This window comes from Nelumbo lutea, chromosome 3 (assembly GCF_056320005.1).
Source record: "Nelumbo lutea isolate HS-2025 chromosome 3, American lotus-T2T, whole genome shotgun sequence".
NCBI lineage: Eukaryota > Viridiplantae > Streptophyta > Magnoliopsida > Proteales > Nelumbonaceae > Nelumbo > Nelumbo lutea.
The window spans coordinates 108858624-108879823 of record NC_142686.1 but is presented as its reverse complement, the minus strand read 5'-3'; the positions used below and the strand labels follow the sequence as shown (position 1 = coordinate 108879823).

Here is a 21200-nt window from a genome sequence, read left to right as displayed (position 1 = left end):
GTAACATCTCACCAATCTTTATTTTTTTTTGGAGAAACTAAATGTGCCATTAATTCTTAAAGGGTTACTTGATGCATTATGGGGGAGTTTAGTATTGTCCACTACTTGAATTGAAAGGGGGGAAGAGGATATCTTCTTGTATGAAGGATGTTGCAGACTTTGGCGATGGGAAATCTGTTGGTGGAATTTCCTTTTAGGCTGGTGGGTTCACTTTATTAATTAACTATGATAACCCCTTCAAGTTGAATTGGATTTGTATTCCATTCAATATGAAATGTTGGTACAAATTGGTCATGCAACTATGCTAGTGACTGTAAAAAGAGGTAAAGAAGGCTACTTTTATTTCAAGTTAAATTATGGGAAAACTAACAATGGGAGAAAAATAAACTTAAAGATAATTAACAACATAAAATGATTGATAACAAAAAAAACAACATAAAATGTACTAAAACTGCAAAACAGTTAATATAAGAGTTATAAGACTATAGTGGATTGCACGCTCTAAACCAAATCAACTAATGCATGTTTCACTTATCCAATGTTTGAATAAAAATGGGAAAAACTGAAGTGCCGGAGTGTGCAATAAATCCAGTAGGTTTCTTGGTTACATGAGTTGAGTGAATGCCCTTATTGTGTTGGGAGAAGCCTAAAACCTGAGTTGTGCGAATGATCTTGTCTCCAGGCTTCCAAGAAACGTATACCAATAACCTACAAACAATAAGAGAGGGAGGTTGGCAATTCGGGACTAAAAAAAAGAATAGAGAAAAAAATAGAGAAGTATACATGAGTTGAGAGACTACAAACAATAAGAGAGGGAGATTGGCAATTTGGGCCTAAAAAAAAAGAAACAAAGAAATATACCTGAGTTGAATGAATAACTTTATCTCCACAAATGGCTTGAGTGATCTAATCTTAGTAGATAACTTAAGTTCCATAACGGTGAATTTACAAAGGCATATCTGCAGTAAACCATTAACTTAGAATTAACTCAGAGTTTTTAAAACTCAATATTCTACCGTTAGTAACAGGGTGAAGACACTAACAAAATTGGAAACAGGCTTTAGTGATTTCTTAAAAGTTGGTATTCTATTGTTACATGAAATAAGACCGGCCTCTTAGAGATTTCCTAAAGCTACTCAATGTTCTACTAGAAAGCATGACCTTAAAGAAATAACCTGCATCAAAATCAGGAAGAAGTTAGGTTAGGTTAAAACCCTAGAAAAAAGTTGACCTTGTAAATGGAGTTTCAAAAAGTAAACTTAGTTTATATGAAAGATAAAGTACTTACCACACGGAGAGAGATAGAGGCTCAGCCATTTCAAATTGGAGAAAATGACGAGGGTAGGGGACAAAGAAACGTTGAGTAGAGGGAGAAAATGGTAATGGAAAAATTATCCTTCAAGACGGGAGAGAAACACAAGTGCTTAGCCATTTCAAAATAGAGAAATTGATCCAAAATGGGAGAGAAGAAACATAGGTGCAAATTAGAGAAAATGACAAGGGCTAGGGACAAAGAAGATGGCAAAGAAACATTGAGCAGAGGGAGAAAATGGTAGGGGAAAAATTATCTTCTAAGATGAGAGAGAAACACAAGTGGTTACCCATTTCAAAATAGAGAAATTGATCCAAAATGAGAGAGAAGAAACACAGGTGCAAAATAGAGAAATTGAAGAGAAGAGGAATTAGCAAACGTTGAATAGGGAGTAGAAACCGTGGGATAATTGATGTTAAAAAAAAAAAGAATACCACACATGTGAAAATAGAAAGATCATGAAAACTCGTGTACAGCTTGTGGTAAGACCACTTGCCTCCTGATCTTTCCTCTTTATATTATATATTACTGGAGTTACCCGTGCTAAGCACGGGCTTGAATTCACTAACCAACCTAATTTTGAATCAGAAAAACCAGCAAATGGATCCAATTATGAACATAGCAACAATGATAATAACCATATATTAGATGAGCTATTTGTGAATCCCAACGAAATTTATCTTCAATAGATTTTCCATGAAAAAATGATTTTTAGAATGAACATGGCAACAATGATAATAACCATGTATTAGATGGGCTATTTGTGAATCCCAATGAAGTTTATATTCAATAGATTCTTCATGAAAAAAAAATGATTTTTAGAGAAAGGGATAGACTCCATTCTTCTTGTAGAACTCGGGCATCTGGTCAGCCTATAATACATGACTCTAGCTCATAAAATTTGTGCAAACAAAGTTCTCAAAAAGCCAGAATTTCTACTAATACATGTCAATTAGAAGCCAAACATATGCTTATCTGCAGGTAATTATTCTTACACCAATCATATGGTAACAAAAGACATTTCACGGTATTAATACCATGAAATGGTTAAACATGCTTCCATATAATGGAGTGCATCTTTTTATTCTTAGAAGTTTTTTTTTTTTTTTTTTTTTATCAATAATAGAATTTATTCTTAGAAGTATTGGTTATCAAAGTACAGATTCAGAATAAATATGCCTTGAATAAGTGGTTATCAAAGTACAAATTCAGAATAAACTGTTTGGGCAATACTCATACCTGCTTCCTTTCATCCGGGTATAATTGATGCCATTAGAAACCAAAGCATGTTCCAACACATCTAGAACATCATTCCAACTGGAGAACACAAGGACTTTTGCTTTTGGGTCCGTAGATCTGATCCACAGGATTCTCCTTGTGACTGCTTCAAGCTGCATGGTACACTTCTAGTTAAAACTCACTAGATCAAATAAATTTGGACGGTAATGTAATCAAGTACAAGTTCAAAACAAAGTTTCTGAAAACTGTTGAAGACATGCTAAATGAACCAAAACTACAGGTTGAAATGAGCAATATATGCATATGGGTTTAGATTAAGCCTGGGCAGTGGGAAACCTAAATCCAAGCAACCACATATGACATAACCCAAAGAATAGGCTGCCAGATGGTGTAAAGATTGACTGTGGTAGTTTGGTTGAATGCAGGATTGAGCACATGGAAGCATATAAGTAGGGCTGCTGAGATACCAGATCATTTATTTATTTTTGGTGAATCATACAAAAAGGATTAGCTACTAAGAGAAACTCGTGAAAGACCCTATTAAATAAAAAAATTAAACTGAAAGTTTTACTCTAAAGTAGAAAAACTCAAAATGGCCCTACTAGTTCTATGCTTGAGTGTGTATAGAAAGCAAAAAATTAAAACAATATACCAAGCAAAGATCTCCGTTCTTTTCCTAAGACTTTCCTATCAAAGGAAAAGATAACTTTCATGGTTAATTTCCTTGAAATAAAAGTATGAATAGTTCATTGAGCTGAACGAGCTGATCAAAGGTGTCTCAATTAAATGTTGATGGATGTAAGTTTGAGTAACCCGGGTGAATCTGGTATGCAGGGTGATAAGGGATTGCAGTGGAAGAATATTATTTTTCTGGGCCAATAGGGTTTAATAATTTATTGAAAGCTGAAATGAGTAATGCAACTCAAGGCCTATAAGTGGTGGCGGATCATAACTGGAATAATTTGTTACTAGAAGGGAACTACCAAGTTGTTTATCATGTTATGTACAGATGATAAACAATTAATTTTTGCAATGTTTAGCTTAATGGAAGAAGCAAGAATGTTTTTATGAGTCTTATCCAAGTAAAAGTGAGATGCCAAGAGGATCTACCAAGAAACATTCTTCGCAATCTCCTCTTCACTAAAAGCAGGAAACAACTCCAAAACCAGACTCCCACAATCCCTCTAAGGATCAAACTTTTATAATGCTATCAATTGGTTATCATTATCACAAATAAAATCTAGCACAAGTAAATCATCTTTGCATTAAACAATACCTAAAGAAATAAAACCTGAGACTGAGCACATTGTGCAAAATCAAATTCTGTATAGCATAATTAAAAAAAAAAAGCAAAAAACAAATGTAATTTGTAAAAGAAAAGAAAACATACCTGAACAGAGAGACAAAATAACATCACTTCCATATTTATAAGAATACATCTTAAGAGTCATTAATTGTCTATAGGAACCAAATGACAGATTTTCAAAACGTTACTGAGCATAGCACGACAACTGTGAAATAAAACATGCAGAAATCGAATTAAAACAACACATAAGTAACCGGCTATAAACATGCAAAATATGATTATTAGATAATAAGAAAATTTATGAATCAGGGATTTAGGGAGTTAAGAGAGGACAAGTTAGGAATCATACACAAAGAATGTAAGTTTTTAAGCAAGGAGAAGGAAAAGGCGAATCTCATCTCATAAAACGACACAAGTCGGTTTAGTTGGAGACCCACTTGTCTTGGTGTGGCTCCAGTTTGCCAAAAGGCAAACGGTGAACGTACTGGAATAGGGAAGAGGGAAGGGCAAAAGGAAGGTCAAAAGTAAAGAAAGAGAAAGCAATTCGCGGTGACTGAAATCCCGAATTTCTTGGCCTTAGTCTTGTAAAGAAAATGATGAAGTTGCTTTCCACGATAGCTTTGTTGATGAATAATTTAAATTTCAAAGACGAATTTAAAAAATCATTTGAAAAAATATATAGAGATAAATAAATTGGTGATATTACCCTTCCGTTTTACCTGGCCAAAGTCTATAGCGAGCTGTTGAAGCTCTTGCTCGGACATGCCAAGGAGGACGCGAGAATCCAGCTAAGACTAAGAAACGCGGGTGCGGAGATGGGAGCGAAATGGCACGCGAAGGATGACCACTACTGCTGCCTACTGCTATAAGAAAAACAAGAAGATACGCTTTTGATCAAACCAGAGCGTAATAAAATTATAAAATAACAAATGAGGCCTAGGAGAGAGAGAGAGAGAGTTTGAGGTAGCATAGAGACAGAAAGAGGGTTTAGTTCGAAAAGAAGAAAGGTATAACCTGTTGAGCTCTCGAGATGCTTGATGCAACAAACCTTCTCCTCCTGCCAAGCAAGAGAAGAATCCGCAGAGCACTGCCCACGTTTATGGCAACCACACATGAGAACATCTCATCCCATGCATAATATTATGCAGAGGAAATGTTTCCAATTCAGGGAAGGTAGTGTATTATGGGTAGGTGTGGGCAGAATTCTCGTGAGCAGGAGATTCAGAGTCGCAAGATAAAGCCGTCAGAGTTTCTACTAATAATAGCAGTCTCTAGAGAAAACCGAGATAGGAGGAAGAAGGGAGCAAACGTGAAGCTCATCAGTTCATTCTCCAAATTACTGAGTACTGAATAGATGGAGATATTTGTTTCTACCAAAAAAAAAAAAACTGAGAGATATTTGATATCTCTACAAAAAAAGGCAGATAGCGGACTGACAAACTATGAATTGGAAGAAAAAGAATAGGTATTTACTACTTAAAATGAATTTTTTAGGCTGCAGCCCTCTTAGCTTCAGAGGCTCTCAGAATGAAACCAATTTCTATCATTTACCGTTAATGGGCGCCTTTGAAATCTGCAATACAATGAGTGCGGAGCTAGAAGATCGCCGTGGAGGTAGCCATGGACGAGAGCCGAAAAAGACAACCCACAACGAAGAGATTTCATGTGACGAAAAACTTCACGTGCGGATACTTCATCCTGCTGTAAGAGATTTTCGCACACGAAATAAAAGTTCACGTGTGGATACCTTATCCTGTAGGAAGGTAAGGCTACGTCCTTAAGAAGACCCTTCCCGCCTTAGTATATATAATAGATATACGAGTTCGGATTAGGTCCAACAGCATCCCAATAATCAGCAGAATAGCCTTTGCAATGTACGGCTGTAAAGGCTGTTGTGATCTTCCTGGGGATTAGATCCGGTGTAGCATAAAACATATTACCGAAGTTCAAAAGGAAAACATTTTGATTGATTTTAATTCCAAGATTAAAAGTTCCATTAAATCGAATGGTCCAGATTCAATAAACAACTTGTATATTATTGGCTTGTTGCCTTTCTTTCTTTTTTTTTTGGAATTGATCAAACGAGTTTAAATCTGCTACCAACGAGACTCTTCCAAAATATCCCAATCGACCATTGCATCTTTCCATAGATGATGAGGGAGATGTTTCCAATTTATTTATTTTTTTTCTATGGGTTGGGATCTCCTCTCAACACATCATCCCAATTGTCAAACACAGTTTCACCGCGATTTGTATCGGAATGGGATCTGTTCCTCACACAGGGGCATCTCACAAATACATCTACTATGCTTTAAGAACATTTATTGTAACCAGAAAAGTACGGACATGCTTAATGCAAATTTCGGAGATATTCCCAATACATGATATGATGTACATGTGAAGCGCCCTGTGTGAGGAGCAGATCCGGTCTCACCCGTATCTGCACTGTTCACATACCATAGGATCCTTCGTACGACTGGGATCCACCATGCATGAGCTGAAGGTGTTGGGACAGTTCTTCGTTGGGAAGTCTACGCATCTTAGGCGGTGGACGACTAGACGGTGTGCGTAATACGCACCAGTAGGAAAAGGATTCGTTGGGTATTAAGTAAACATCTAAGCTGGTTTCCGTAATTTAAGAATCGTCTTCAAATATCGCTTCCCAAACCCTCGTCTATAAATAGTGTTTGTCCAAGCGTTTCAAGTTCTCTCCCTCGCCAACAGCTCTCTTTTTTTTTTCCATCTTCTTCTCCTTTGTGTTTTTGTGATCAGTGAGAGCTTGCAAACATGCTTGTCTATCAGGATCTTCTCACTGGTAATTATTTATAATAACTGATTGTTTTCATGGTCAATTCGATTTATTTCTGAACTATAGCAGTATTAGTTCTGTAAGCTCTCTAGTTAATACTTGTTCGATCTGTTTATTATTTATTAGTGTTTTAGGGTTTATTGTGTATTTGTGTTTGCCAAATTTATTTTTAGCAACGCATAAAATTTTCTATTGGCTATTGCTCCATAGGCCATTTATTATGAATATTTTGTCTATAATTTGATTGGCTTAGTTTGATTCTTAAATTTTAACTTAGATCTGAAGTGCTAGTTCTTCCTTCTGTTTTATTTTTAAAAACTCTTTTTGGATCTGGAAGGTTGGGTATAATTTGAAAGTTTTTTGATCCTTGCTTCTGATTACTGGTTAAACCTCTTCGCCTTCTATTCCTTCTGTTAGCCTGGTTGATCTTTTGTTTCATGGCGGTTATTTGCGTTCCATCAGGGCATTTTTTTCTTAATTTTTATGCTAGTTTCCCTTCTTCATTTATCCGCAAGATTAATTTTCTCGCAGTAAATATAAACTTCATGCGACATTTCTTGTAGTAAAAATTTAATGTAGTCGTGAAATTTTGATAAGGTTTCTTGTAGTAAAAATTTTGAGAAGGATATGCAAGTAAGGTTTCTCTCAATCTCTTGTATTTAATATCTTACCAGAATCTCAGGCTTGTTCACTGTTCTGTAATTATTTCCTTGTCTATTAATTCATCTTGGGGACGTTAGCCTATGCACATGTCTAGGAGGGTTCGACGTTGGGGATTGGGGGCGGAGGTGCATTTCCTTTAACTAGTGAAAAAGAAACCTATGAACATTCGGAGTTTATAAGTTGCTGGAATCTTAGATATATTTTCAACCCGTTATAAGTTGTTGTTTTGCTATTTTGTTCATCTTTCTTGACATTGTTACTATTTGTTCATCTTTTATTGAACTAAAGTTGCCCCTTTTTAATTAAAGGGGGTGAAAAAACGAAGTAATTTCCGTAAGAAGGGTTTAAGTTATAGCTGAAATATTACTATTTGAATAGTTTTCTGCCCCTTTTTTATGTTAATTTTCCATTGGTTTATGCCACTCAGTTGCTGCGTGTTGATTGATTGATTATATTAATTGCAAATTTTTTAGAATGTCTTGTGTCATATTCCCTTTTTATTCCCCAACTTAGAATAATAGGATATATTCCCATGGTTGTTCTGGAGAACTGTAATTGTGTGTGTGTTAATTTATTTCTTTTATTCAGGGCAACAGATGCTTTTGGAATCCAAGGAGTTTATTTTTTAGACCGTATTTCTTCTCCTTGGGATTTTATCTTTGCCTTATGGAATAATTGGTCTTTAATAGTAAATAACTATCTGTCTGGTTTGTTATGCTGTCTTTCGTAATTGTATCTATGCATTGTGGATGGAACATGTACATCAGCTTATTCCTTCTTTATGTAGCAAAGGAAGAATGTTTTTAGGATGCCAAGAGGCAATTCATTGGGTTTAGCAAGTTTTAGGCGGTAGGTCCTATCAGCATTAACTGCATATCAAATTCCTTCTGCATTTTTTTGGTGCCTTGTGCTTTGGTTTGCTTTCTTTTTGGTCTTCTGGTTTCTTGTGCTTTGATATAGTATACTTTTCTGGTGCTGGTGGTGCCTTGTGCTTGTGTTTCCTTTACTTTCTCCTGTTCTTGTTGTTCTGTCTTTTAGATTGGGTTCCCTTGTTTTTGTTGTATTCCCTGCTAGACAGAAACTCTTAACCATTGTAAGTTTTCATGTGTTGCAGGTGATGAGCTTCTCTCTGATTCCTTCCCTTACAAGGAAATCCAGAATGGAATGCTTTGGGAAGTTGAGGGAAAGGTTAGCAACCACTCTTGGCAGTGTTTGATTTTCTAGTTAATGTAATGGAACACCCATAACCTGTAATTATATAAGCAGTAGTTTTAATGGAATATTGTAGTCAGAATTGTCAGTCACACGTGAAAAGCAGAAGGAAACAAAGTTAAAAGGAAAGAAACCAGTGTTATCAAAGTGGATTAGTCAATGCCTAGTTGGTCAATACTCGTGATGTAGTCACCTAAGACAACTTCATAGGTCAACTAGCTGATTAATGAATAATCAACAACAGTCATTTTAAAAGCTTATTTGCTCATTTGTATTTCTAATTATCTGAAATATTTGAGAATATGTTTGCAATTTGTTTTAATTATACAGTTGCTTTACATATTTGTGATGGAACATGATTGGATGATGGTATATAAAATAGAAAAAATGCAAAAATAAAAGAAGCAAATGGAGGAATTCTTGAAGTTTTCTTTCAATTAGTGGTGTGTTAGCCAGGGAGTTGCCACAAACTAAAGGCATATTGAATTGCCAAGGTTAAACCCTCTTATGGAGAATAAAGGTTGTGAGTTTGTGATTCTTTACCCTAGCATATCATTTTCTTTGTTTGCAAAATAAAGACCGTAAACTAAACTTATAATCTTGGTAAATAATTAAATATTCAATATCATTCTTTTCTTACACAACTGTAGTTTTGATGAACTTATTTATGAAATTGCATTATCATCATCATCATCATCATCATCTAAGCAATGTTTATATGGAGTCGGCTACATGCATCCTGCTTTTTCATTCCATTCTCAGTGTAAGCATGGAAAGACCAATTCAGGATTCACGACCATATGATTTTGCCCTAAGTTTAATGCTGGATGCCAACCTGATGCTATTCTTGTTATTTAGAGGGTTGGTGTATGAAAATCTCACACACTGCTGGAGTTAATTTAATATTTTGAATTTAAAAAATTTCTTTTTGACTAATCAGTAATTAACACCTACACATTCACATTGAGTAGTCACTTCATTGACTTAGAGGCCAAAATGACTTTTCATTGCTTCACCTGTTAACTGCATTGATTGACCGTGACATGTATCTATTGATGACACTGAATGAAATATGACATATATCTGTATAAACCTTTAGTAATATTGCCATTTTTTTTATATAATTCTTTACATAAGGTATTAAAGTTGGAGGTTTTGGTAAAATATGGATGGGTTTGTTTCTTATCCATGGAATTGTTCAGTGGGTTTTGGTAAAATATGGATGGGTTTGTTTCTTATCCATGGAATTGTTCAGTGGGTTAGGTATGATTTACTCAATGTTAATACAATTTTTAGAGCAAGTAAGCACTTTGACATTTTGTTCCCGTTTTGGCTTTTGTTAGTGGATTGTCAAAGGAGCAGTTGATGTAGATATCGGTGCAAACCCATCCGCAGAAGGCGGAGAGGAAGATGAAGGTGTTGATGACCAAACTGTTAAGGTGGTTGATATTGTTGACACCTTCCGCCTACAGGTTAATAATATGAGCTTCTCTCATGTGATTGGTAATTGCTCATGTTTACATATTAAAGCTGACTAGTAGTTGGTTTTACTTTTCTGGCAGGAGCAACCTCCTTTTGACAAAAAGCAGTTTGTTGCCTACGTGAAAAAGTACATTAAGTTGCTCACACCCAAGTTGGATGGCGAGAAGCAAGAGGAATTCAAGAAGCACATCGAAGGAGCAACCAAGTTCCTGCTTTCGAAACTCAACGACCTCCAATTGTAAGTCCTGACTTTTCTTTGTTGCGCATTATGTTGGAAAACGAGACAACTCTTGGAAGCTCTCTAATATCTTGACATTAGCGAGAATCCTTCTGTTACCATCTGATGTTGAAATATTTTTGGGGTTCTTTGCAGTTTTGTGGGGGAGAGCATGAACGATGATTCCACCTTGGTCTTTGCGTACTACAAGGATGGTGCCACTGACCCAACATTTTTGTACTTTGCCTATGGGTTAAAGGAGCTCAAATGTTAGACTGTTAGGGGTTATAGAGAGCTCGAAGTGAAGGTGGTTGTTGTAGTTGTAGTTTAGTTGAATCCATCCTTTTTATTTCTTTAGATGATGGTATAATTTGGAACAAGAAACTACAGTTTTTAGTTGATGACTTTTATTTTTGTCTTTCCAAGTCCTTGTGTTATTTGAGCCTTTGAGGGCATATCTATTTTGTTGGATTTGGTAATAAATTAAATCTTCTGTTTTTTTTTTTGGTGCATCTGGCTCGGCTTGATTGATAGATAAATTCTCCTGAGATGGATAAATCTGGTGGCTCAACTTGTTTGATAGATAAATTTTTTTCATATCGTCTTTGTTTTAAACGGAATTCATATGGTTCCTTCCTCTTTTGAATTGTCAGTTGTGTCTTAACGTGGGCTCAATTTATTTCTTTTTTTGTTATTTGGTAGTAGTGTCATTTTTGTTTGAGATTTAGTATTATATCTTATTATTTATCTTATAATTATTATTATATCTTATTTATTTCTTCAATTGTTAAGCACATTTATAACCGACGAATGAATAAAATGAGTGTTCTTATATTTGTTTTGGTTTTCTTCATTTCTTCTCTAGTTTGCACCTTTTCGGGTTACAATGATACTGGCAAGACGTGTAAATAATGACCTGATATTTTAAAAGTGGTAACCAATCATCAGGGGTGATCATGGGCCCTGCTAGGTTGAACACATCACCCATGATAAGCGGTTATAGCTAGGCCTGGGTCTGGTTGGTGGGTCGGGCCTCGGGCCTAAAATATAAGTTCAAGCGCAGAACCGATAAAAGTCTAGGTTGGCCTAATTTTGGGCCTATGACTTTTTTTAAATAAATAATGCATAATGCATGAAAAAGGGCATATTCCTCAAGTTTTGGGCAATGCTTCATTTAATTCTCAGGGTTTGTTTGATTTGCAGGAATAGGGGTTTGGAATTGGAATCAGAATGTGCTATTTCAATTCAAACTGTTAGGTTGGGTGGAATTGGAATTCCATTCTCATTTATATTAGAATGACATTTTTCCATTTGAGGGAATGGGCATTCTCGAGAATGGAATCTCATTTCTGCTGATTTTAATTTCCATTTCTATTCCTGTCTGAATCAAACAGATTATGGGAATGAACCATTTTGATTCCGATTTCGACTATGAACCAAATGGACTTCTAAATTTGATTTTACTTGACTTGATTATCCTTTATAGAAGGTAAAGTTTTTTTTTTTTTTTGCCAAGCAATGTGTTTATAAATAAGTTGGAAAATCCAATTTTAATTTTTTTCTCTATTCTCCCACCCTATCAAGAAAAAAAAACACTCAATGGAGGCCAGTAAGAAGATCATGTACGTGTATCGTGAAGGGAATCTAATCTGGGAGGACAACCCTTAAATATGAATTGACTCACTGTTGACGTTTGTTATATGCGATATAATATAGGATAAATTTCTTAAATTACGCTAATGGCTTAACTAATTGACTAAAACTATTGTTTCATGTTATTCCTACATCTTGGAAAATTACCATTATCGCTAAAGTATTGACAGGACTGATATGTCCATTTTACCTTTTAAGTCAAATTGGAAGCTCTCTCCTTCTTCATCTTCCTTGTACCACCGACCAAGCTCAAAGTTGTCAGACATAGTAATTGATCTCTGTAGTCGGACTGGAAAGAATTTGCTAACTGGTTCATGAGTATCTCCTGGATGCCTTTTGGGTCTTCATCAGAGTCTTGTCGTGGATTGGGAGAGATTTAGTTGACAAAGACGGCTTTCCCAGCTTACAAATTGAAGCCCATCAGCCCATGAGTTGATAAAATGGGTAAGCGTTCTGGCGTCGGCAATTGAATGGTGAAACGCAAATCCCAAGCTTATAATACAGTTTGGGAACACAGTGAATTGTAACGCCAGAACCGGGATAACTAATCCAGATACTGATAACTGAGGAAACAAAGAATGCGATTCCTTCGACTCTATCGCTTGGTTGTCGGAGAGACGGTGGAAGCCACCTTCAGATTGGGCGATAGTTAGGGAGACCGAGTCGCCATCCTTGTAGCGGATAATGGGGTTGGGGGATTCTTCTGGCCGTGATAGGTTTTCGGCGAATGGATAGAAGTGCAGGAAAGTGAGGGAGATAATGCTTGATGTGGGGAAGGAGAGTGCCTGTGAAGTGTAAAACTGTGACGAAAAAACCGGCATCGGTACTAGCAGCTCGAGAAGAAGGTGAAATCTTTGAAGCCGAACAAGGCCGTGCTCTCCCTCGACGCACTTCATTCTTGCGACAAGAAGGTTACTGCTGCAAAGAGGTTAAAGCTTGGTTCAAGACTTGGAAGAACATGTGGTTCCTTACCAAACCCAGGTTCTAATAACAGGTTTTTTAGCTTGTCTTGATTCAGTGGCAGTTCTTTTCAAAGCTTCCCTGAAACAGAAAAAAAACCCTTTTCTTTTTCCCTCTATAATCTATTGACGTTTAGCCTGTGATATCGTATAAATAAGGATCCATCTTGCTCATTCTTGTTCTCTAGTTTTCTTGCTCTCGAGTGATCTCGTGTGAGCCCTCACCTTAGACCTCATCCATCTCTCTCATACACTTGATTAATGGTCTGTTTGATTGCTGAGAAAGGATGGGATGAGATGGGAATTTTTTTTTTTAATCTTGTCACCTGTGTTTGGTTGCTGAGACCATTTATCGTGTCAAACCTGTTTTCCGGTGTTTGATTGTTGAGAAAATTTTACAAGATTATTGGATCCATCATAGTTTAACAAATACATGCATTCTCCAAGCTCACATCACAAGATGAACAACCCAAACTAAATAAGGAAAAAAATTGTGTCCTATTTCAAAGTGAACCAACATACTAACATCCTTTTTTGTTCATATAAAAGAGGAGATAAGTGATACATTATCAATTAACTACTCAAAATAGTGCATTTCAAAGTCAACCAACAAACTACCATCATTCTTTGTTCATACAAAAATACGTTTTATGATTCTTGGTGAACCAACTCACTGTCTTCCTTCGAGCCTTACCTTCTAGAACCTATGCATGCATATATTAAGCAGTTAAGCTATGTAAAACCTAGGCTGGGTATGACGGAAGAACGTTCCTTACAATAAATGCAATGTTGCAAGATTCAACTGAAAAGCATCACAAGCATCAATGACATATGGTTGAACCGTTGAAGCATGTTTATCTTGTAAATACAAGGAAAACTTACTTTTGAATTGTGCTCTGTTTTTCAATTCATTCAGGCAATTTTTCTGTTTTTATCCCGTTCATTTCTAAGTTATGTTTCCTTACTAGAAATACTGTTTACTCTAATTCATTTTTCTGTACATTATCTTTCTTTCAGATATTGCAATTCAGAACATTATTTTGGAATCTCTGTGGTTCAAGTCTAGTGAAAGGATCTCATATAGATGCCTTACCGATGGAACCATAACATAGTAAGTTGCACAGCTTACCGATGGAGCATTAACAGAGTAAGAATCAAGAAAAAAAATAAAAAATAAAATTGCTATAACAGAGATTACCTGAGATTACCTAAGATCCCTTTGGCTCGATGGAAGGGATGAGGCAAACGCCCGAAGGGCGGAAGCCAGATCTGGACGAGGCAATCGAAAGCCAGATCTGGAGGTCTAACGTTCAAATGAACACCTTGAATGGCAGTTCAAGTGTTTTTTGACAATGGAGGTTGGTTTGGATGAACAGAGATAGGGGTAGAAGATGATCAGTTTCGAATGGGAATTCATTCAATGAAAGGAAACAAAAATGGTATAAAAGCGAATCGAAATCGCAAGAAGATTGCAAATCTGAACTTACCAGTGAAAGAAGTTGCTATAGATGGCACTGACAAGAAGATTGGTGAACGGCATGTGAAAGAAAGGTGACGCTCGAAATGGTGCTCTCGACAAAAGTTTCTCACTTGCTTCATTTCTCAGCGGGGTCACACTCCCATAAAGACTTTTGGGAACTCACATCTCAAAACTTTTTCATCCCATCCCATTTTTTCTTCAAAACAAACACATCACAAAAAGAATATTCCTTAAAGATGCTTCCCATCCCATATCTTTCTTAGCAACCAAACAGACCGTAACTTGACCGTCAGACTATTTGCTCCTGGGATAACACCTGGGGCCTCTTACGTGTGATCTCTTACTCTCAGGTCGGACACATTGGCCTCGGCTAAGGAAACGAATTTACCTTGTTGCCCTCAACCCCATCCTACGTAGCAACAATTGGCGCCACTTGTGAGAAACATTGCTAAGATTTTTCCTAAGTGAACACTTAACTCAAAACAACTAAACTTCTAACAATGGTTGATGAACAAGACAATAATCCAAACACTAAGAACCTAGTCACCATGGACCCAAGGTTTAAATTATCGGAAACGTAAGGTGTATTAGAAAGATAATTTTAAGAGATGTATCATGATACGCTTTGGGTGCGTATAGATATGGACGAAAAATCAAGATACACATAAATATGCAAAAAAACTCAAATAAATCCTAAAAATATATTAATAACGATAGTTACAAGTTTTATATGATTGTAAATAAGTTATTTAAAAGTAAAAAAACTATAATTTAATGGTCTATATAAAATTCAAGATATCAGGACACACTTAGTAACTATTCACAAATGATGGAATAACTAAAACGTGAAAAAACAAAAAAAAACTAAAATGTATATTGATATATATTATTTTTAAAACAATCAATATAGATTATCTTTATATTTATTAATACATAAATTTTAATAATTAATTCTAACATTTATTGATAAGCATACACTAAGAAAAAGAAAAGATTTATTTAAAAATAAAAATGCATAAACCTAAAACAAGCAAATGGGTGTGGCTTAGTGGTGAACCTTTAGTTGTTAAAGCCTAATGTCCAAGGTTTGAATCTTGCTATTTCTAAGTTTGTAGTTTTATACTAACAAAACGAATTTAATGAGAAAGAGGGTTATTAATTAACGAAATTAATGAGAAGATAATTTCAATTAGGTGCTAAAATTGAAATTCAAATATAAAATTATGCATTAATTAAAGGAGTAATTAACTAATTAATTAGAGAGAAATCACACTTAAATATAAGAGTAAATATAAAATTAATGAGTTAATTCGGCCCTAAATATAATTTAATGAAATTATTGAGAGAGAAGGGGATTTGTATCAGGCTGTATCGGATTGTATTGTTTTGGAACCGTATTAGCCGATATAGACCCAAACAGTTCGATATAGGGCTTGATACAAACCGATACATACAAAAAGGAATGCTACAGATAATTTCTATGCGTTCCGTGTATCAGACTTATATCGGAACGACATGTATTGGCCAATATGGTCTGATATGTTGTAAAACTTTGAACCTTGCATGGACCAATTCAAAATGATCCTTGATAGATTGGACATAGACCTGGTCATGGGCCGGGTGGCCCAATGGGCCGGCACGGCACGGCCCCTGAACGGGCTTGAAAAGGTATATGGGCCCGTAGTCTTAACCTCGGGCCGAAAAGCCCGATTCGCAATAAATTCGAGTCGGGCTCGGGATTTGCCAAAATAGCTCGACCCGACCTATAATTAAACCTAAAAACCCTAATCGAATACCCCTCTTTTTTTCACCTCTTTGCTTTTCCCTTCTTTTTCCAGCCCAACCTTTCTTCTCCACATCCTCTTTCCCTTCTTTATATATAATTTTTAATGTAAATAAATTCTGATTTATATTGATTATTGAATTCATATTTATATTCTTTTTTTAATGTAAACAAATTCTGATTTATATTGATTATTGAATTTAGAATTTATATTCTTTTTTTAATGTAAATAAATTATGATTTATATTGATTATTGAATAGGGAAAAATTCTAATTTTTTTTATTAGGTCGGGCTTTGGGCTTTTTATCAGGGTCGGGCTCGGGCTCAAGTTGTAGGCCCGTTGGTCGGGCCAGGCTCGGGCTCGAGCCTAACATATTTCCATTAATGAAGAGTAAAAGCCCGACCTGAGCCCGGCCCGGCCCGGCCCATGAACATGTCTAATTGGACAATATAACCTAGAGATTGGACGAGGTGGGGCGCCCGATAGGAGGTTGTCCATAAGGTAGCCACCCCATTGGGAGCTAGGGGCAGCATAGTGGATGCTCTACTCATGCTCCACTGGTCCAGTGCCCCCTTGACCCTCGCAAAGCCGACCCCTCAGCGTCCAACAGTAGTAGCCGGCGTACGAGCAAGCTATCAAAGACATCTTGCCTCCCTAGCCGATGGGGAGATGATCCAACTGGGTCCTGTGACAACCGTTGAGACCATGAACACTATCATCGTGTAGAGAGCCACTGAGATGAAGGTTGGCGTTTGGTCACTACAATCCTCCTTCGAGGGCTGGAGGCCGACGCCACGCCTCTCCCTTGCAAGTATCGGACCTCTACAATCTCCTTAATGATCGCCAAGCCCGAAGAAACCAGTACATACCAGCATCTGAAAACTCTAGGAACTGGGCCGACTTGTTCCACGCTAGAGAAGATTAGGATGAAGCCCAAGTTCCCATCGATTGAAAAATCGGTGGTCTACAGGCACAAATCGATGCCATGTAAAATGGGTTGTGACTAGACCTGTTCATAGGTCGGGTAGCCCAATGGGCCGGCTTGGCCCGACCTATAATTAAACCTAACAACCCTAGTTGAATAACCCTCTTTTTTTCACCTCTTTGCCTCTTTCCCTTCTTTTACCAACCGAACCCTTCTTCTCCACATCCTCTTTCCCTTCTTTATATTCTTTTTTTAATGTAAATAAATTCTGATTTATATTGATTAATGAATAGGGAAAAATTCTAATTTATTTTATTAGGTCGGGCTTAAGGCTCGAGCCCAAGTTGTAGGCCCGTTGGTTGGGCTGGGCTCAGGCTCGGGCCTAACATATTTACATTAATGAAGAGTAAAAGCCTGGCCCAATCCCGGCCCGACCCGACTCATGAACAAGTCTAGTTGCGACAGGTGAAGGAGGGCCGTTGGTTGGGCCGGCCTCGGGCTCGGGCCTAACATATTTCAATTAATGAAGAGTAAAAGCCCAGCCCAAGCTCGGCCCGACCCGACTCATGAACAAGTCTAGTTGCGACAGGTGAAGGAGGGCCGAGGTGATGCCTCAACCAGTTAGAACCCTTTGTTTACTAGAATGGACGCCTTTACCGACTCCATCACCTCAGAGCCACTTCCACCTCACTTCAAGGCTCCCACGTTGGAGACATATGATGGAACGACCGACCCCATTGACCACTTGGAAAGCTTCCGAGCACTCATGCTCCTGTACGTGTACTTTGACGCCTTAACATGCCACGCTTTCCAAGCCACATTCAAGGGAACAACGCGTAGGTGGTTCTCCACGCTCCATCCCTGGTCCATCAACTCATGGGAGCAGTTCACCGACCTCTTCCTCTCCCACTTCATCAACAGTTGACAGTGCTAGAAGATCATTGTCTCCCTCATGTCTATCAGATATAAGCGAGGGGAAAGACTCTGATCTTACATTAACCACTTCAAGCAAGAAGAACTCGAGGTTCAAGACCTTGACCCCTTGGTTTCCATGCATGCCACCATCAATGACCTCCAACCCAGACCCCTCAAGTGGGCCATCTCCAAGACACTTCCCACGAACAAGGCGGATTTCCTAAAGAAAGTGCAAGAATACATTGTCGCTGAGGAGGCCTTAGCCAGTGAGCACCTTTAAGAGCACGAGGCCAACCCTAGTTGTGGTTTCTTAGAGAAGAAAAGGAAGGATAGAGACGGTCGTGGCCACGACTACCACAACAACAACAAAGATGCTGACAAGAACCACCGACCCCATCATTTAGCAAATACACACCACTCAACTCCACCTGAATGCATATCTTTATGAAAGTAGGGAAGGAGAAATACATGAAGTGGCTAACCAAGATGAAGAGGAATCCCAAAAGGGGTAACGCAAAGAAATACTACAGGTACCACTGTGGCACCGGCCATGACATCGAGGATTGCTACGAGCTCAAAAATGAGATCGAGTCCCTCATCCGTCGTGGTCACTTGAAGGAGTACGTGGGGGCAATATTGGTGCCTCGTCCTCACAATAGTAGTAGCAACATCACCCCCTGGCCAGGGTCATTGACATCATCACTGGGGGCACGACCTTGGGAGGAGCCTCGGCTTCGGCTCAGAAGGCCTATGCCAAGCAATTTAGCATCCAAGGCCCGACACCCAAGAAGTCAAAGACGTCATCTCCTTTTCGGATGACGATTTGAAGGGGTCTCAGTGCCCCATGATGATGCATTGGTGGTGTCAGTGACTATCGCCAATTACATGGTTAAGATGATACTTGTACAAAATGACTCATCAATGGACATCCTCTTCTATGATACCTTTGAGAAGACGAAGCTAACGCCAGATTGGCTGTAGCCAGTTGATGTGCTGCTAGTCGGCTTCTTTGGAGCCATTATCAAACCAGAAGGAATAATCACCCTACAAGTCACAATTGGGACAAAGCCTCGGCAAGTGACCTCATTGACCTGGGTGACCAAGCTTTTGGTCGTGAATATAGGCTTCCCGTACAATGCCATCATCGGGAGGGTGACCCTTTGTCTACTCAAGGTGGCCATCTCCTCCTACCACCTTGCCATGAAGTTCCCAACCGAACACGACGTTGGAGTTGTCCGAGGGAACCAACAAACAGCCAAACAGTGCTATGTGGCAACACTAAAAGGAAAAATAAAATAAGCCCTACCGTTGGAAGGGCTCGACCTTAGGGATGAACTAACGAGGTGAGGACCTAGTCTTGGTTCCCCTAGACGAGGCCGAGCTTGAGAAGATGATGCGCTTCGGGTCAAGCCTTCCTCCAAACACCCTTTCCGAACTAGTAAGCTTCTTCAAATCTAATGCTAACGTCTTTGGTTGGTCTGCTGCTGACATGCCCGAAATTGATCCATTAGTCATTCACAGGATAAGCATGAACCCGAGTTGTAGGCCAGTTCGGCAGAAAAAGAGGAACTTTGTACCAGAGCATTGGAAATCCATTAGAGAGGAGGTAGACAAGTTACTTGAGCTGGCTTCATCCGAGAGGTACACTACCCTAATTGGTTGCCCAATGTGGTCAAGGTTAATAAGGCTAATGAGAAATGGCGGATCTGTATTGACTTCACATACCTCAATTGAGCTTGTTCCAAAGACAACTTTCCTTTGCGGGTGATCGACCACCTCCTCGATGCCACCAAAGGGTATAAGGTATTGAGCTTCATGGATGCCTTCTCCAGATACAACCAGATTGAAATGCAGGCCGAGGACGAGGAGAAGACCTCGCTCATCACTGAGCATGGCACCTATTGCTACAAGGTCATGCCCTTCGACCTGAAGAATGCTGGAGCAACCTACTAGCGGTTGGTGAACAAACTCTTCAAGGATCAGATGGGAAGAAACGTCAAAACATATGTGGATGACATGGTGGTGAAGAGCCTAAAAGCTGACTAGCACACCTCGGACCTCGACAAGACTTTCGCGGTGCTGGGGAAGTACAACATGAAGATCAATCCTAGAAAGTGTGTTTTTGGTGTCACCTCACACAAGTTATTAGGGCTTCATCCTCTCTCAGTGGGGTATAGAGGCCAACCTAGAGAAGATTTAGGCCATACTTGACATGGCACCACCTTGGTTCATCAAAGAAACACGAAGGCTTATCGGCTGAGTGGTTGCCTTCAATCGATTCATGTTGAAGTCGATCGACTGCTGCATACCCTTCTTTCAAGCCATCAAGAAGTTGAAGGACTTCCAGTGGACAGAAGAGTGCCAAAAGACCTTTGATGAGCTGAAGACCTACCTCGCCTCACCCCCTCTGCTCACACGGCACCTTCTAGGAGAAACATTGATCCCATACCTCTTGGTTGGGGACAAGGCCATCAATTTTGTTCTGGTGTAAGAGGACGAAGGCATGCAGTGACCAATCTATTACATCAGTAAGATCTTCTGCGATGCTGAGACCTGGTACACCAAAGGGGAGAATTTAGCCTTTGCATTGGTGGTCTCGGCCAAGAAAATCAGGCCCTATTTTCAAGCTCACAACATCACGGTGTGGACCATCCAATCCCTTATGTTTGTACTCTCCAAGCCTGAGCCCTTAGGTCAGCTAACCAAGTGGGCCTTTGAATTATTAGAGTTTGACCTACACTACTAGCCAAGACCTGCTATAAAGCACAAGAGGTTTCTATGGTTTTGACATGTATTTAATTCTCCATTACTTAGTTCCATTTAAATCTGACCTGTCTCTCACTGTCTATTGAATCTTTCTCAGTTCAACTTGACAAAGAAAAAAGTACTTAAAAGGTGCTTTTATTAGAGTGATCAAACTTTAAATATCATATTCAAAGGGATTCCAAATTAGTGATAAGGAGCTTGAAAGTAATGTTTTAAAATCCAATTGGAAACAAAAACTATTTTAGCCACCGGTTTTTAGGTCAATGGTTTTACTGTTCAATTCAAATGAATTGCTCGTTTCAATTTAAAAAACAAATCAGTCAAAACCATTATCTGGGTCGAACATATTAACAATTTAAATGTTCGGGTTAATGGATTTTTGGGCCAAATGGTCCTATCGTTTGAGTCAACGATGGTTCGAAAACCATGCTAGTATGACCAGTACAATGATAATTGAAAATTGCTACACGTCATCTG

At 38.3% G+C, this 21200-nt stretch overlaps 2 protein-coding genes and 1 long non-coding RNA gene across 4 annotated transcripts; 1 reads left to right on the top strand and 2 right to left on the bottom strand.

The window, feature by feature from the left end:
- Nucleotides 1–388: 388 nt before the first annotated feature.
- LOC148867521 (DNA-dependent ATPase/E3 ubiquitin-protein ligase RAD5-like) lies at nucleotides 389–5522 on the bottom strand. 2 transcript variants are annotated; one of them, XR_016110382.1, is made up of 5 exons: nucleotides 5409–5522; nucleotides 4577–4717; nucleotides 2552–2703; nucleotides 862–959; nucleotides 389–708 (listed from the first exon to the last, which is right to left on the bottom strand). XR_016110382.1 is itself a non-coding variant. In XM_088979887.1 (5 exons), exons 2-4 carry the CDS (start codon nucleotides 3972–3974, stop codon nucleotides 881–883), a joined length of 264 nt encoding a protein of 87 aa, XP_088836013.1. In that variant the 5' UTR covers nucleotides 3975–4062; nucleotides 4577–4827; the 3' UTR covers nucleotides 389–708; nucleotides 862–880. The 2 variants fall into 2 exon arrangements, 1 of the variants encoding a protein (XP_088836013.1); XM_088979887.1 differs by lacking the exon at nucleotides 5409–5522 and adding an exon at nucleotides 3942–4062 and having other exon boundaries at nucleotides 4577–4827.
- Nucleotides 5523–6489: 967 nt separating this feature from the next.
- On the top strand, nucleotides 6490–10752 carry LOC148867520 (translationally-controlled tumor protein homolog). Its single transcript, XM_088979886.1, has 5 exons — nucleotides 6490–6672; nucleotides 8444–8517; nucleotides 9885–10013; nucleotides 10104–10261; nucleotides 10397–10752. Exons 1-5 carry the CDS (start codon nucleotides 6645–6647, stop codon nucleotides 10512–10514), a joined length of 507 nt encoding a protein of 168 aa, XP_088836012.1. The 5' UTR covers nucleotides 6490–6644; the 3' UTR covers nucleotides 10515–10752.
- A 2579-nt stretch (nucleotides 10753–13331) lies between these two features.
- LOC148867519 (uncharacterized) lies at nucleotides 13332–14532 on the bottom strand. Its single transcript, XR_016110381.1, has 3 exons — nucleotides 14340–14532; nucleotides 14051–14174; nucleotides 13332–13556 (listed from the first exon to the last, which is right to left on the bottom strand). It is a non-coding gene; the product is annotated as an uncharacterized LOC148867519 (long non-coding RNA).
- Between the last annotated feature and the right edge of the window lie 6668 nt (nucleotides 14533–21200).

What these genes read in the sequence shown, in the direction of transcription:
- LOC148867521 (XM_088979887.1), bottom strand. Translation starts at nt 3,974, where the DNA reads ATGGAAGTGATGTTATTTTGTCTCTCTGTTCAG. An exon ending in TATTTTGTCTCTCTGTTCAG is followed by an intron (nt 2,704 to 3,941) that starts GTATGTTTTCTT and finishes TGTACCATGCAG; the next exon opens with CTTGAAGCAGTCACAAGGAG. An exon ending in ACCCGGATGAAAGGAAGCAG is followed by an intron (nt 960 to 2,551) that starts GTATGAGTATTG and finishes GGTTTACTGCAG; the next exon opens with ATATGCCTTTGTAAATTCAC.
- LOC148867520 (XM_088979886.1), top strand. Translation starts at nt 6,645, where the DNA reads ATGCTTGTCTATCAGGATCTTCTCACTG. An exon ending in CTATCAGGATCTTCTCACTG is followed by an intron (nt 6,673 to 8,443) that starts GTAATTATTTAT and finishes CATGTGTTGCAG; the next exon opens with GTGATGAGCTTCTCTCTGAT. An exon ending in TTTGGGAAGTTGAGGGAAAG is followed by an intron (nt 8,518 to 9,884) that starts GTTAGCAACCAC and finishes GGCTTTTGTTAG; the next exon opens with TGGATTGTCAAAGGAGCAGT.